Source organism: Electrona antarctica (genome assembly GCF_951216825.1).
Source record: "Electrona antarctica genome assembly, chromosome: 12".
NCBI classification, from domain to species: domain Eukaryota; kingdom Metazoa; phylum Chordata; class Actinopteri; order Myctophiformes; family Myctophidae; genus Electrona; species Electrona antarctica.
Genome location: NC_136793.1, coordinates 12,916,809 through 12,931,477, shown reverse-complemented (window position 1 = coordinate 12,931,477; position 14,669 = coordinate 12,916,809). Strand labels below are relative to the sequence as shown.

The 14,669-nt window shown below is 45.6% G+C and overlaps 1 protein-coding gene across 1 annotated transcript in view; it reads left to right on the top strand.

The window, feature by feature from the left end:
• Positions 1–3,620: 3,620 nt before the first annotated feature.
• Positions 3,621–14,669, top strand: part of LOC306934479 (disabled homolog 2-interacting protein-like) — a gene marked incomplete at its 3' end in the record, with an annotated part of 21,287 nt that continues 10,238 nt past the window's right edge. The window contains exons 1-12 of the mRNA XM_079517053.1: positions 3,621–3,701; positions 5,226–5,398; positions 5,976–6,247; positions 6,435–6,643; positions 6,904–7,048; positions 7,404–7,548; positions 8,517–8,753; positions 10,220–10,409; positions 11,266–11,522; positions 11,797–11,888; positions 12,890–13,279; positions 14,634–14,669. The exon at positions 14,634–14,669 is cut by the window's right edge and continues 129 nt beyond it. Coding sequence (XP_079373179.1) covers positions 3,636–3,701; positions 5,226–5,398; positions 5,976–6,247; positions 6,435–6,643; positions 6,904–7,048; positions 7,404–7,548; positions 8,517–8,753; positions 10,220–10,409; positions 11,266–11,522; positions 11,797–11,888; positions 12,890–13,279; positions 14,634–14,669 — 2,212 coding nt within the window. The 5' untranslated portion in view covers positions 3,621–3,635. The remainder of the gene's footprint in view (positions 3,702–5,225; positions 5,399–5,975; positions 6,248–6,434; positions 6,644–6,903; positions 7,049–7,403; positions 7,549–8,516; positions 8,754–10,219; positions 10,410–11,265; positions 11,523–11,796; positions 11,889–12,889; positions 13,280–14,633) is intronic.

Sequence of the window (14,669 nt, the reverse complement as noted above, 5' to 3'; positions counted from 1 at the left end):
CTTGGTGAGTGTTGCATGAATTAACTGCCTTTGTCCTCTGCGTGTATGTGTGTGTGTGTGTGTGTGTGAGAGATTGGCACAGAGAGAGTAGAGGGAAAGAGATGGGCGGTGGGGAATGATACATAGGTTGAATAGACTGCGTGCATCCATTGATATATGCACCGGGCAGGGCTTTGCTGCTTCTGTGTGTGTGTGTGTGTGTGTGTGTGTGTGTGTGTGTGTGTGTGTGTGTGTGTGTGTGTGTGTGTGTGTGTGTGTGTGTGTGTGTGTGTGCGTGTGCGTGTGCGCGTGTGATGTGCACTAACTCAATGGTGTCAGGCGTCAGAATATTGTCTGAGGTGAATATTGTCACACAGCAACGCTAATATTATACTCATTAAATAATACGCCATAAAACAAGGAAATTAATGTGACAGACAGACAGACAGACAGACAGACAGATAGACAGACAGACAGACAGACAGACAGACAGACAGATCTAATGTAGGCCTACAGACAGACAGACAGCCTGACCCAAAAACAGACAGATCCAGACAGACAAACAAATATACAGACAGACAGACTGTCAAACAAACAAATCAAATGACAAATAACACTGAATAAGATGTGAAATATTATAGGAATTGCAGGAATAATCCATTGCAGCGTCTCACTCATGAGCACACAGGCCCAGTACAGAACTATAACCCTGTTCAATAATTCACTACTCTCTACAGTAATGTAATACCAGTACATGGGTAGAAAAATGACTACAATAATACAATACTCTACTGTGCGTTTATACAAATCTCTACGGTGATATGCTATTTATTTATTAATGCAATGCTCTACAGCGGTGATTCTCAGCCTGTGGGTCGGGGTATCGCTGGTGGGCCATGAGGGTGGTGCAAGTTGGCCCCCAAATAATTGTCAAAACACTAACCAAGAAGATGATAATACAACCTAAATATGGAAAAAAGTCATATTGCTTCTTTAAAACCGTGAAAATGAGTTTCCTTTTTGATACCAATAAATAATATGGCTCTTGTCTTGAAAGCGTTTCAGCTAGCCCGTTCACCGTCCCAACCCATGACTTATATTTCAGTCAGATAACTCACGAATAGATGTAACCAATATTTATTATAGAATGAGAATACAATAGTGTGCATATAATATCTTGGTATGCGCCCTTGAGCATAGCATGAAGCCGCTCGAGTATATAGTATCTGACTGAACTAACTCTGCAAGCTATATATCATTTATGGCAAGTTTGGAACCAATTGTGCTAATGGTGTGCCAACCTAATGATGCCTTAACATTAGTGTAAGTTGTGTTGGCTGGTTGTAAAATCCTTATTGAAACACCTTTGAGTTTTTCTGACATATTTGCGGCCTCCGATAGTTGTGTTTTCATCTATTATTGCGCCATGATATCGTTTTTTATGGTGGTTCTCATTTTCTGCACTGAAGACGTCTGTCTTTGCAGTTCCTTTTAATTCTATTTATTATTACCTCTTTTTTTTTTGGGCTACTGTTCATCCCTAGACTCTCTAAATTTGGTTAATAAAAAAATAATAACAAAAAGGCCATTTCTTAGGCTAATGGCTTTTTTTAAATGTCTGCATGCATCAGGGTTCTGTTCTAACTTGAATCCTGACAGTTTTGACAGGGTTTTGATGAAAACGAGGAGGTCAAACAGCCTCAGGATTCGTCCACCGTTGCACAGTTAAAAGCAGGAGACCAATCCATATCCTCCAGAGATCTAGTCAATGCCTCAATGCTGTAACCAGTGGTGGAAAGTAACTAAGTACATTTACACAAGTACTGTACTTGCTTTAGTTACAAAACACATAGTAACCACTTCAGCGCATACATTTTGGGCATATCAAAATAGCCAATCTACAAGCTCACGATGTGTGGCGATGTGACGCATAGTGAGCTTGTAGATCTGCTATTTTCACAACATATATCTAACTTTGAAAAAACAATGAGTACTTTTACTTTTGGTACTTTAAGTACATTTTGATTAGCCTGGTTAACCACTCCCCCTTGAATACATATCATTACCCTCGTAGTGTACAAAAAAATCAGACCCGTCTGAACTGAGTGTCTGACTATAGGTTGTCTGACTAGTGGCTGTCTGACTAGGGGGTGACTAGTGGGTGTCTGACTAGGGGGTGACTAGTGGGTGACTAGTGGCTGTCTGACTAGTGGGTGTCTGACTAGTGGTTGACTAGTGGCTGTCTGACTAGGGGGTGACTAGTGGGTGTCTGACTAGGGGGTGACTAGTGGGTGTCTGACTAGTGGCTGTCTGACTAGGGGGTGACTAGTGGGTGTCTGACTAGTGGTTGACTAGTGGCTGTCTGACTAGTGGGTGTCTGACTAGTGGCTGTCTGACTAGGGGGTGACTAGTGGGTGTCTGACTAGTGGTTGACTAGTGGCTGTCTGACTAGTGGGTGTCTGACTAGTGGCTGTCTGACTAGTGGGTGACTAGTGGGTGTCTGACTAGTGGTTGACTAGTGGCTGTCTGACTAGTGGGTGTCTAGTGGGTGACTAGTGGGTGTCTGACTAGTGGTTGACTAGTGGCTGTCTGACTAGTGGGTGACTAGTGGGTGTCTGACTAGTGGTTGACTAGTGGCTGTCTGACTAGTGGGTGACTAGTGTGTGTCTGACTAGTGGGTGACTAGTGGGTGTCTGACTAGTGGGTGTCTGACTAGTGGGTGACTAGTGGGTGACTAGTGGGTGACTATTGGGTGACTAGTGGGTGTCTGTGTGTCTGACTAGTGGGTGTCTGACTAGTGGGTGTCTGTGTGTCTGACTAGTGGATGTCTGACTAGTGGGTGTCTGTGTGTCTGACTAGTGGGTGTCTGTGTGTCTGACTAGTGGTTGTTTGAGTAGTGGGGATCCACATGTAATTCCGACGGAGCACGACGACGGAGCACGACGACGGAGTCAATGACACATAATGTCATTGACATGACATGCGCTGCTCCTGTGCTTGCCTAGTGGGTGTCTGACTAGTGGTTGTCTGACTAGTGGTTGTCTGACTAGTGGTTGTCTGACTAGTGGTTGTCTGACTAGTGGTTGTCTGACTGGTGGTTGTCTGTATTGCTTAGCAGGCAACAGTGCAACACTCTCTCTGTTTCTAGGTCAACAGTGCCACTTTAGCATGGGAGGCATACCCTAAACAGACAGACAGACAGACAGACAGACAGACAGATGAAAGGACGGACATTGCTGTTCCTTGGAGTGGCTGCACTAACCTGACTCCGCCACAAAACGGCCTGGCCAATCAGCGGCAGCTAGAGGCGGGATCAAGGCATACACAGTGCTGCCTTGATCCCGCCTCTAGCTGCCGCTGATTGGCCAGGCCGTTTTGTGGCCGGAGCATCTAGTCTGCCTGAGAGTTCCCAGATGGGAGCAGGAGGGGGGAAACCCAGTGTACTCTCTGCTGCCCCATCTGGCGGAGTCAGGTTATGGCTGCACAGTTCCTATCACAAAAACATTTGGTGATCCGATTCCCCCTGTACCTTTATTATTATTCATTTTAATGGTATTATTATTATGATTATTAGGTGTGTGATGCATCGCTTGCAGTGCGCCAGCCAGGATTCATTGCTAAGCTCTCCGAGTGTGACATCATCATTGGACCTCAGAATGGACCAATCAGTGGTCATTAAACCAGTCCATTCATCTCTACTGGGACAGGACTACTGCTTTGAGGTACACGCACGCACGCACGCACGCACGCACGCACGCACGATTTATTTGCAGTCTTGAATACAATTCCATTTAGTCATAGACTTTTCAATAAAATCCTATTTAGTGATCTGAAATGGTTTAGTCTTTGTCTATACAATACTAGTTTTAATCGAATACATCTGCAGTTGATTTAGTCGACTACAATGTATTTTTGGCAGGCCAGAAATAGCTGATCTACAAGCTCATATTTAATCATAGTTTTAGTCATCAATCATAGCTTTCATTTTTATCACATTTCCTGCCGTTGATGGAGATCTACATCAAGTGTAATCCAGATGATGGAGATGTGGTCTTCGTCTTTTCAGTGGTTTATGATAGATAAATGTATGAAGGTTATAGGTTGCTATAAGCAACAGATGAACCAGAAGGGGAAATTTCGCCTGCTATATCCATCCGCCTCCACGTTAGAAAAATAAATTTATCTTGGATTTAAAAAAAATATATATATATCATTTTTATCCCACGATTTTGCAACCCAGTTTTTTCACCCAGTGCCAATTATCTAATGTAATCCTGGGCGCTACACTTCCTCTGCCCACCTGGGGGGGCAGCGGACTGACCTCATGCCTCCTTCTATGCATGAGGATTCCAAGCTGCTTCTTTTCACCTGACAGGGGGGAATTTCCCTGGCCGGACGTAGCGCGTGGGAGGAACACATTATTCTGACCAGTTCCTTTCCCCTCCATCAGGTGCCCCGGCTGGCCAGGGGGAGGTAGTTTTAGAGACCAGGATTACTGCATGTTTTTGTGAGGGTACCTACCCTAGGGAACACGGGGAGAACATGCAACTCCACACAGAAAGGCCCTTTCGCCAATTATCTCGGATTCTTTCCCCGATTTGTGTTTTTGGTCAAAACAAGCTTTACTCAATGGCCCATAACCAAAGAACAGATATAATTGCGTTTACAAAAAAAACAAACACATTTTGCGGGTGAAAGAAAATACGACCGTCCATCACTCAACACAGCCTATATTTCCTATTCGTATCTCGGGACCCATGGGCCTTCAAAATAAGGGTTTTCACTGGAAAAACACTGGCAGTGTTATTTAGTTCAGTGAAAAAAAGGTAGTCGACAAACAATTTCCGCCATAGTTTCGAAATGAACACTGCATGTATGTACAGTTGGGTGCCACCGATATTGTCCCTTATCATTTGACCCATTTAGGCCTGACCTCAAAATTTTAAAAAATCCTTCTAAATCCTCCAGTTTTCTGAAATAAATATTTTCACGATTTTTCAAAAATAGCAGACCTACAAGCTCGTAGCGCGCCACTCGGTGGCTATTTTTCAATAGCTAAATTATAACAATGTTTAAAACACCAAAAGGGGTTCCCGCCCAAAATGGGTTAACTGTCCTTTTGCGCAGATCACGCAAACCTCAGCAAAAAGAAAAGGACAATATCGATGGCCTCCAACTGTAGTTTCGAAATGAACATGTATGTATAAGAGCATATCTGACCAGTGTTCCTGGTCTCCCTCCTACAGGTGACGACGACTACAGGCACCAAGTGTTTCTCATGCCGCTCGGCGGCGGAGCGGGACAAGTGGATGGAGAACCTGAGGAGAGCCGTGCACCCCAACCGAGACAACAGCCGCAGGCTGGAGAACGTGCTCACCGTCTGGGTGGTGGAGGGCAAAGACCTGCCCGCCAAGAAGAGGTCTGGCTTTACTCTCTATGTACCGCTGGTTCCCAAAACGAGACCCAATTGTGGGTCGCCGCAAACACATTTGTATGGGTCCCGTTTGTTTTGATTGTGTTTAATTCCTATTATTTTTATTTTTCAAAACAAAAATCCAAAAAGTGAAAATAGCCGATAGAGCGGTGCCCGTTGGAACCTCTACAGCGGTGCCCGTTGGGCACTGGCCTACTTGAAATGATGCAAGTTGGAAATGCATACCCCACCCAGATATTATGTCTGTGTCCTTTTTATGCCCATATATGGACCAGGGGCAGGGGCCCTGGTCCATGTCCAGAGCCCGGCCAGAGGCCTTTTTGGGGCGGTTCTGGACAACAGTGGGTCCGACCGACTTGACACAGGGCACTGCACTCTCCCTGTGGTGAGGTGGAACGCGCGTATCGAATTTGAAGTCGGTGGGGCGAACGGTTCTCGACACAACTACACACACACAGACAGACTATTTGAAGAATATTTGGCAACGGATCCCCCATCTGAAAATGTTTTGTGCCAGGGAAGAAGAACAGATTATAGTGTTAAATGTGTACGTTCGTTCCAGGTACTTCTGCGAGCTGTGTCTGGACCACACGCTGTACGCCAGGACCTCGTGCAAGCTGAAGACCGACGTGGTGTTCTGGGGCGAGCGCTTCGAGTTCGCCAGCCTGCCGCCCGTCGGCGCCTTGACCTTTCACCTGTACAAGGACACGGACAGGAAGAGGAAGAAGGACAAGAGCAGCTACGTGGGCCTGGTCAACATCCCCGTCGCCACGGTGACAGGCAGGCAGCTCGTTGAGAAGTGGTACCCAGTAAGCACGCCCAGTACCCTTCGAGGTGTGTGTGTGTGTCTGCGCGTGCGTGTGTGTGTATAATGTATCGAGAAATATAAATATTCAAGTAAAGTGCCATCAGTGTTGGAAAGTAACTAAAGTAACGTATTACTTAAAGTAATATAACTTTTTTCCGGTAACTAACTATTAATATAATTACTTTACATTTTACATACTTTACATCTTGGCAGCCAAGTCCTCGGGCCCCACGGTGCGCATCAAGAGCCGCTACCAGAGCGTGGTCATCCTGCCCATGGAGCAGTACAAGGAGTTCGCCGAGTTCATCAGCGCCAACTACCTGCTGCTGTGCAACACGCTGGAGACGGCCGTCAGCCTGAGAGCCAAGGAGGAGCTGGCCCAGGCACTGGTGCACATCCTGCACAGCACGGGCAAGGCCAAGGTCACTATACTAACCGTTAAAAGGGCCACTTCAATCCTCCTGCAACCAGATCTTGTTTTAATGATGTTTGGGAGACAAGAAACACCTTCCTGGGGGCAATATGTGTTTTTAGATTAGCCTGGTTAACCACTCCCCCTTGAATACATACCATTACCCTCGTAGTCCAAGTCAAAAAACTTGGCTGACCAATGACGTAATTTCGGAAAGCCATGCAAAAACACCCAAATATTGATTATGTTAATTTGACCCTGGGCTTTCAGGACTTCCTGACTGACCTGATGATGTCAGAGGTGGATCGTTGTCGTGACAACGACCAGCTGATCTTCAGAGAGAACACGCTGGCGACAAAGAGCGTAGAGGAATACCTGAAGCTGGTTGGACAGAAATACCTGCAAGATGCACTGGGTAACCTGTCTGTCTGTCTGTCTGTCTGTCTGTCTGTCTGTCTGTCTGTCTGTCTGTCTGTCTGTCTGTCTGTCTGTCTGTCTGTCTGTCTGTCTGTCTGTCTGTCTGTCTGTTGTGAAGATATTGTCTGCAATCACTGTAATTATCTGATGTAATGTGTGTGTGTGTGTGTGTGTGTGTGTGTGTGTGTGTGTGTGTGTGTGTGTGTGTGTGTGTGTGTGTGTGTGTGTGTGTGTGTGTGTGTGTGTGTGTGTGTGTGTGTGTGTGTGTGTGTGTGTGTGTGTGTGTGTGTGTGTGTGTGTGTGTGCACGTGCGTGCGTGCGTGCGTGCGTGTTTTTGCGTGCGTGCGATATAGGTGAGTTCATCAAGGCGCTGTACGAGTCAGACGAGAACTGTGAGGTGGATCCTGGTCGATGTTCCTCCTCGGAGCTTCCAGAGCATCAGGAGAACCTGAGAATGTGCTGCGAACTGGCCTTCTGTAAAATACTGGACTCCTACCGGTACCTTAACATAAATATACATGGCTGGCCTTCTGCAAAATACTGGACTGTACGTTTTCAGAGCATAATGTTTCCTGATCGATTGTGTTCCGTCTCGGATCAATCAATATGCACATTCCTCAGCTCCGAGTTCTCCGAGAACTTTGGTGAGATGAGGTATGTTTTGAATTAATGTGCTTAGTTAATAATTGAACCACTGCACTGCACAATATACAATATATAATCTGGAATGCAGGCAGGCAGGTGTACACACAGATAGAAAAAACTAGATGCCCCATTGGCCGCTGCAGTTCATTGGAGCGACCTGTATCGCGAGTCCCTGTGAGATACAGACGCCCCCGAGCCGAAGGAGGCGTTCTACCTTTCTATGCCTATACAGACAGGCCTTGATCGATCCCACAACAGAAACGCTGCTCTCATGGTAGATCCACAGTTAGAACCAATGCTACTAGGACTGACCTCAAGCCAGTTAGAACCAATGCTACTAGGACTGACCTCAAGCCAGGGAGTCTTACTACCAATCTCTTAGTCGATTATTAGTCAATGTTCTTTTTTTGTTTTTTTTCATGATACGACCTAGAGATTGGGCTAATTTGTTGTATTAATTAACAAATAGTTTGAAAAAATAGATAACATGATTTATTGAGAGAGAACAGGCAAGTAGGCTGTATGCTAAATCAGGCATTGTGCACACACCCCCCCACAGCCCAAAAGGATTGATTCTCTATTGCATAACATTGTTTATGTTATGCAATCTGACTGATTCGACTGCCAATCTCTCAGTCAAAATCATGCAAAAAAAAAACAACCACGTGTACTAAATCGTGTCCCTAATATTAGACTACCAGTCGACTATAGACAATATTTGGCCAATCATAGTTATACAAATCCTTAGTCGGGGACAGCCATAAATGCTACAGCATGTATTATACATCTGAATCTCTCCATGTCTTTCTCCTTCCCACAAGGGTTTTTCCCAGGGAGCTCAAGGAGGTCTTCGCGTCGTGGCGACACGAGTGCGGCCAGCGGGGGCGGCCGGACATCAGCGAGCGACTGATCAGCGCGTCTCTGTTCCTGCGCTTCCTGTGTCCCGCCGTGATGTCGCCATCGCTGTTCGAGCTGACGCAGGAGTTCCCCGACGACAGGACGGCGAGGACCCTCACGCTTATCGCCAAGGTCACCCAGAACCTCGCCAACTTCACCAAGTAAGGAGCAGTCTGGTGGAAAGGAACATTAAGTACATTTACTCAAGTACTGTACTTAAGTACAATTTTCAGGTATTTGTACAATTGTACTTTACTTGTGTATTTCCAATTTCTAACACTTTTTCTTCTACTCCACTACATCTCAGAGGCAAATATTGTACTCCACTACAATTATTTGAAACTAGTTACTTTGATTATCATTACAAAACACACAAATCAAGCATGTAGATCGGCTATTTTCAAAATATTTGTATACATTTGAAAACTTTAAATGGCACATTCTGCATATTAAGTACTTCCTACTTTTGGTACTTCAAGTACATTTTGATGCGAATACTTTTGTACTTTTACTCAAGTACATTTTGAATTTCCGGACTTTTACTTGTAATATAACGGAGTACTTCTACTGTACATTGTAGTAGAAGTTACTTTTACTAAAAGTAAAACATTTTAGCACTTTTTTTCCCACCACTGGTAAAGAGGGACGGAGAGGGGGGCACGGTTTTAGCAGCCTGTAGTAGGTCACGTTCCAAAAGTAGGGCAGTGAGGTATTATCAGTGAGAACCAGTCATAAAACAGGTCTATCAAGCTGCGGGCACACAATGGCTGGGGGGGTCCCCCCTTAAGGGGCGGGCCTGTGGCTACACGGATTAGTCACAGCTTTTAGAGTTATTTGGTAGAATATCTTTTTTCTCTTTCTTCCATTAGGGGGGTTACTGAAGGCTGAATACATTACATTACAAGTCTATTTCGTTTTAGATACTGTAGTTTTAGTTTGGGGTTTGTTTCAAATTGTTTCTATACATTTTTGTTTCCGTTAACGAAAACTCTATCATGAGTAAGCGATGAAGTGGAAGTGAATTAAGCCTCCTCCCCACTTCCGTTTCGTCTTTATAGTGACGCAAATGTATTATTTATTTTAGAAATCATCTAAGCATAATAGCTTGCTGCTTAGCAGAAATGGATATTTAAAAAATGAAATGTAAAGATATTTAAAAATATATTTTCATGAACGGAAATGGCAGCTTCCTTACTATATTGCATTCAGACATTGTGGAATAATTGTCTGGCTACGCAAGACTATGCTGTTCATGAATGCCTTTGTGTTTTTGAACAGGTTCGGTACCAAGGAGGAGTACATGCTGTTCATGAATGCCTTTGTGTTTTTGAACAGGTTCGGTACCAAGGAGGAGTACATGCTGTTCATGATTCATGAATGCCTTTGTGTTTTTGAACAGGTTCGGTACCAAGGAGGAGTACATGCTGTTCATGAACGACTTTGTGTTTTTGAACAGGTTCGGTACCAAGGAGGAGTACATGCTGTTCATGAACGACTTTGTGTTTTTGAACAGGTTCGGTACCAAGGAGGAGTACATGCTGTTCATGAACGACTTTGTGTTTTTGAACAGGTTCGGTACCAAGGAGGAGTACATGCTGTTCATGAATGCCTTTGTGTTTTTGAACAGGTTCGGTACCAAGGAGGAGTACATGCTGTTCATGAACGACTTTGTGGAGCGCGAGTGGAGCAGCATGCAGCGCTTCCTGCAGGAGATCTCCAACCCGGAGAGCGTGAGCCACACGGCCGGCTTCGACGGCTACATTGACCTGGGCCGAGAGCTGTCCACGCTGCACACGCTGCTCACCGAAGTAGACCAGGTACAGTGGTGAGCACTTGGTAGTGGCAGCTAGGGGCGGTACCCCACTGATACTCCTGTGGTACCATCTTTTTTGTGGTACCACTTTATTCTATGCCTGTCCACGCTGCACATAACCTGACTCCGCCAGATGGGGCAGCAGAGAGTACACTGGGTTCCCCCCTCCTGCTCCCATCTGGGAACTCTCAGGCAGACTTGATGCTCCGGCCACCAAACGGCCTGGCCAATCAGCGGCAGCTAGAGGTGGGATCAAGGCATACACAGTGCTGCCTTGATCCCCCTCCTGTTCCCAGATGGGAGCAGGTGGGGGGAACCCAGTGTACTCTCTGCTGCCCCATCTGGCGGAGTCAGGTTACGCTGCACATGCTGCTGACCGAAGTAGACCAGGTAAGAACCAGTGGTGGAAAGCAGTGGTTCCCAAACTTTTCAGGTCGAGACCCAAAAGAGAGATTTGCCCGGGGTCGATCTACAAGCTCACAACACGGGTTCTGAGCTTGTAGATCGGATATTTCCCCCACTTTTTAAACATTTGTTTTCTAAATTATGGAATTTATTTTATTTCTTGGGAATATGTTTTGAAAATGTTTTGAATAATAATTATTCGAAAAAATTAAATAACACAAAATGTGGAAAACAAAAAATGAAGTGATCGATGCATAACAATGTGTCCACGACCCACAAAGGTGAAACTGTGATTTCGAGGTTATGTTTTAGGGTTGTAATTATTCCTGATTCATATATCGTACAATGACACACACACACACACGCACACGCGCACACACACACACACACACACACACACACACACACACACACACACACTGTTAACCGCGCATGCTCCCGTGTGTTGTTTCCAGATGTGTTTGTCCAAGCTCGGCCCTCTTCCTCGCGTGCTGCGGGAGGTTTCCGCCGCACTCGCCAACCCCGGGGGCGTGGTGGTCGGCGGCGCTGGAGGAGTGGCCAGTCCAGAGCTGGCCAATCCGATGATGAGCTCTCCGGAAGCACAGCGCTGCATGGCATCTCCGCCCCCCCTGTCTCCGCCCCTCTCGCCTCCGCTGGCCGCGTGCAATCTCTCCATGGGCCTACAGGGCGGCAGCATGGGTCTGGACACCACGTTAGTCAAATCACTGTTCTTTTAACCGTTTTTGTTTTTAAGTTCTATGGTGCTACATTATTATTCATATTGTGGTGCTGTAAATATAGTGATATAGCCTAGGCTTTAAACCATTCAGGACGGGAACCCCTTTTGGTGTTTTAAGAAAATCAAAAATCGTGTGTGTGTGTGTGTGTGTGTGTGTGTGTGTGTGTGTGTGTGTGTGTGTGTGTGTGTGTGTGTGTGTGTGTGTGTGTGTGTGTGTGTGTGTGTGTGTGCGTGTGCGTGTTTGCAGTTTGGTAGACTTCACCAGACTGCCGTCTCCGACCCCAGAGAACAAGGAGTTGTTCTTCGTCACTAAAGGATCCAGTCTACAGCCTGCAACAGGTAATGGGGTGGGCAAAAAAATAGATTCACTCAAATATCACGATTTTGAATGCCACTATTTTAAAATCGAATCGTGAAGTTAGATCGAAGGTTTAAGTGACAGGTGTATGAAAGCAGATTTTTTTATTTTATTTTAGGTTAGTTTTTTCAGATTTATTTTATTTTATTTATTTATTTTAATTTTTATGACAATACTTACTACTGACGTTTTATGGCTGCATTGAAGTGTATGATGAACTTTTCAAGGTCTATTTTGTTTAGAATTGTTTTAAAATGTTGTAGTATTTATAAAAGCAACCAAGTAAAATCGCAATACCGAATCGAATCGCAATATATTTAATATTCACAATCTAAATCGAATCGGCACCCTATTATATAGGGTGCCGATATAGGTATCGATATAGAATCGGGAGGTAAGTTAATCGTCCCACCCGCGACATACCAAAGCCTACATGGGTTGTGCAGTCGACACGCTGTGATTGGCCAGTCGCTGTGATTGACAGCCTAAACCTAACCCTAACCTTAAGGAATTAGTATGTAGCGTCCCACGGTCCCACCCCTAGTATTTACTTAAGTAGGCCTACTGTACTTATGTACAATTTTGAGGTATTTGTACTTTACTTTGGTATTTCCAATACTTTTACTTCTACTCCACTACATCTCGGATCCAAATATTGTACTTTTACTCCACTACATACGTGTATGTGAAATCTTTAGTTAGTACTAGTTATTATTACAAATCATACAGTATCCACTTCAGCCCTATATACATTTCGGCTATTTTCAAAAGAGTTTTATTACCTTTGAAAACTTGAAATGGGACATTCTGCATGCAAGTACTTTTACTTAGTACATTAGTTGAATTGAATTCCGGACTTTCACCTGTAATGGAGTATTTCTATATTGCATTATTGATACCTTTACTTAAGAAAGGTATCAATTTTTTTTTGACCAATGAGTCAATGACATGGCCCGGTTGTCTGTATCCCATGGATCCATAGGCCTCCAGGATTCTCCCGCTCCAAGCTCCTCCTACTCGGAGGCCAACGAGAACGAATCAGAGTTAGCGGGCGGCGGCGGCCGGAGGGAGGGCCCAGTGGAGCTGACCAATGAGGACCTGCTGCAGGACTCCTCCCCTAACGAGGGCCCCGGGGACGACGGCCAATGGCAACAGCGCAGCAGGACGGGGCTCCTCCCCCTGTCCTTCCAGAACCCTGTCTATCACATGACCACCACGTCGCCAAGGCAACCCCAGCAACAGACGCAGGACGCCACGCCTTCCGACGGCTCTGTGGGTAACCATGCCAACGCCGAGGAGAGAAACACCATGGCGAGCAAACCCACGTTCCTCACGCAGATGTCTGTCGCCCTGGGAGCAGGAGAGAGAGCAGGTAAACACCCCCCTAGCACTCACCTCTTCAGACTCCACCTCACCCCCTAGCACTCACCTCTCCAGACTCCACCTCACCCGCTAGCACTCACCTCTCCAGACTCCACCTCACCCCCCTAGCACTCACCTCTCCAGACTCCACCTCACCCCCTAGCACTCACCTCTCCAGACTCCACCTCACCCCCTAGCACTCACCTCTCCAGACTCCACCTCACCCCCTAGCACTCACCTCTTCAGACTCCACCTCACCCCCTAGCACTCACCTCTTCAGACTCCACCTCACCCCCTAGCACTCACCTCTCCAGACTCCACCTCACCCCCTAGCACTCACCTCTTTAGACTCCACCTCACCCCCTAGCACTCACCTCTTCAGACTCCACCTCACCCCCTAGCACTCACCTCTTCAGACTCCACCTCACCCCCTATCACTCACCTCTTCAGACTCCACCTCACCCCTAGCACTCACCTCTTCAGACTCCACCTCACCCCTAGCACTCACCTCTTCAGACTCCACCTCACCCCCTAGCACTCACCTCTTCAGACTCCACATCACCCCCTAGCACTCACCTCTTCAGACTCCACCTCACCCCCTAGCACTCACCTCTCCCTGTACCCCTGCTTGCCACCTTACCACAGATCTTTTTGTTTTTGTTTTATTAGATTTAATCAACCACAAATGTACAGAATGTGATTTTCATACCATGTTGCTTATACATATGCTAGGTTAATTATTTACCTTGTATTCTATAGTTTCAAATGTACCACATGTTATTTAGATAACATGTAATGTTTAGACAATTGCTACTTTCATTGTTTACCTGTATCCTAGTCTTGCGTAGCCAGACAACTATATTGCACAATCTCCGAATGCTATATAGAGTCTGGAACTACACCTCACACAAATCCGAGTAAGGAAGCTGCTATTTCCGTTCACGAAAATATGTCTATTTTATTTTTTTATTTCCTTTTCTGCTAAGCAACAAGCTATATATGCGTAGATGATTTCTATTTATATTAGGATACATTTACATTTACATTTTACTCACGATAGAGCCCCGCCCTATAACATTTTAGTCCAGTTTTTATTTGTTGACGAAATTGACAATATATTTAATCTTAGTTTTAGTCAACGTAGTTTTTATTTAGTTTCCGTCAGCGAAAAAAAGCAGTCGACAAAAACATTTTTCGTCATGGTTTCAGTCGAGTTTGTTGACAACTCATTCCGATCTCGCACTTGTAAATCACTCTGGACAAGAGCATCTGCTAAAAGCCTAAATTGTACATTTTAGGAGGAGGAGGAGGAGGAGTTGGAGGAGGAGGAGGAGGAGGAGGAGGAGGAGGAGGACCAGGACCAGACAGAGGAGCAGGAGTTGAGAGGGCAGGAGAGAGGG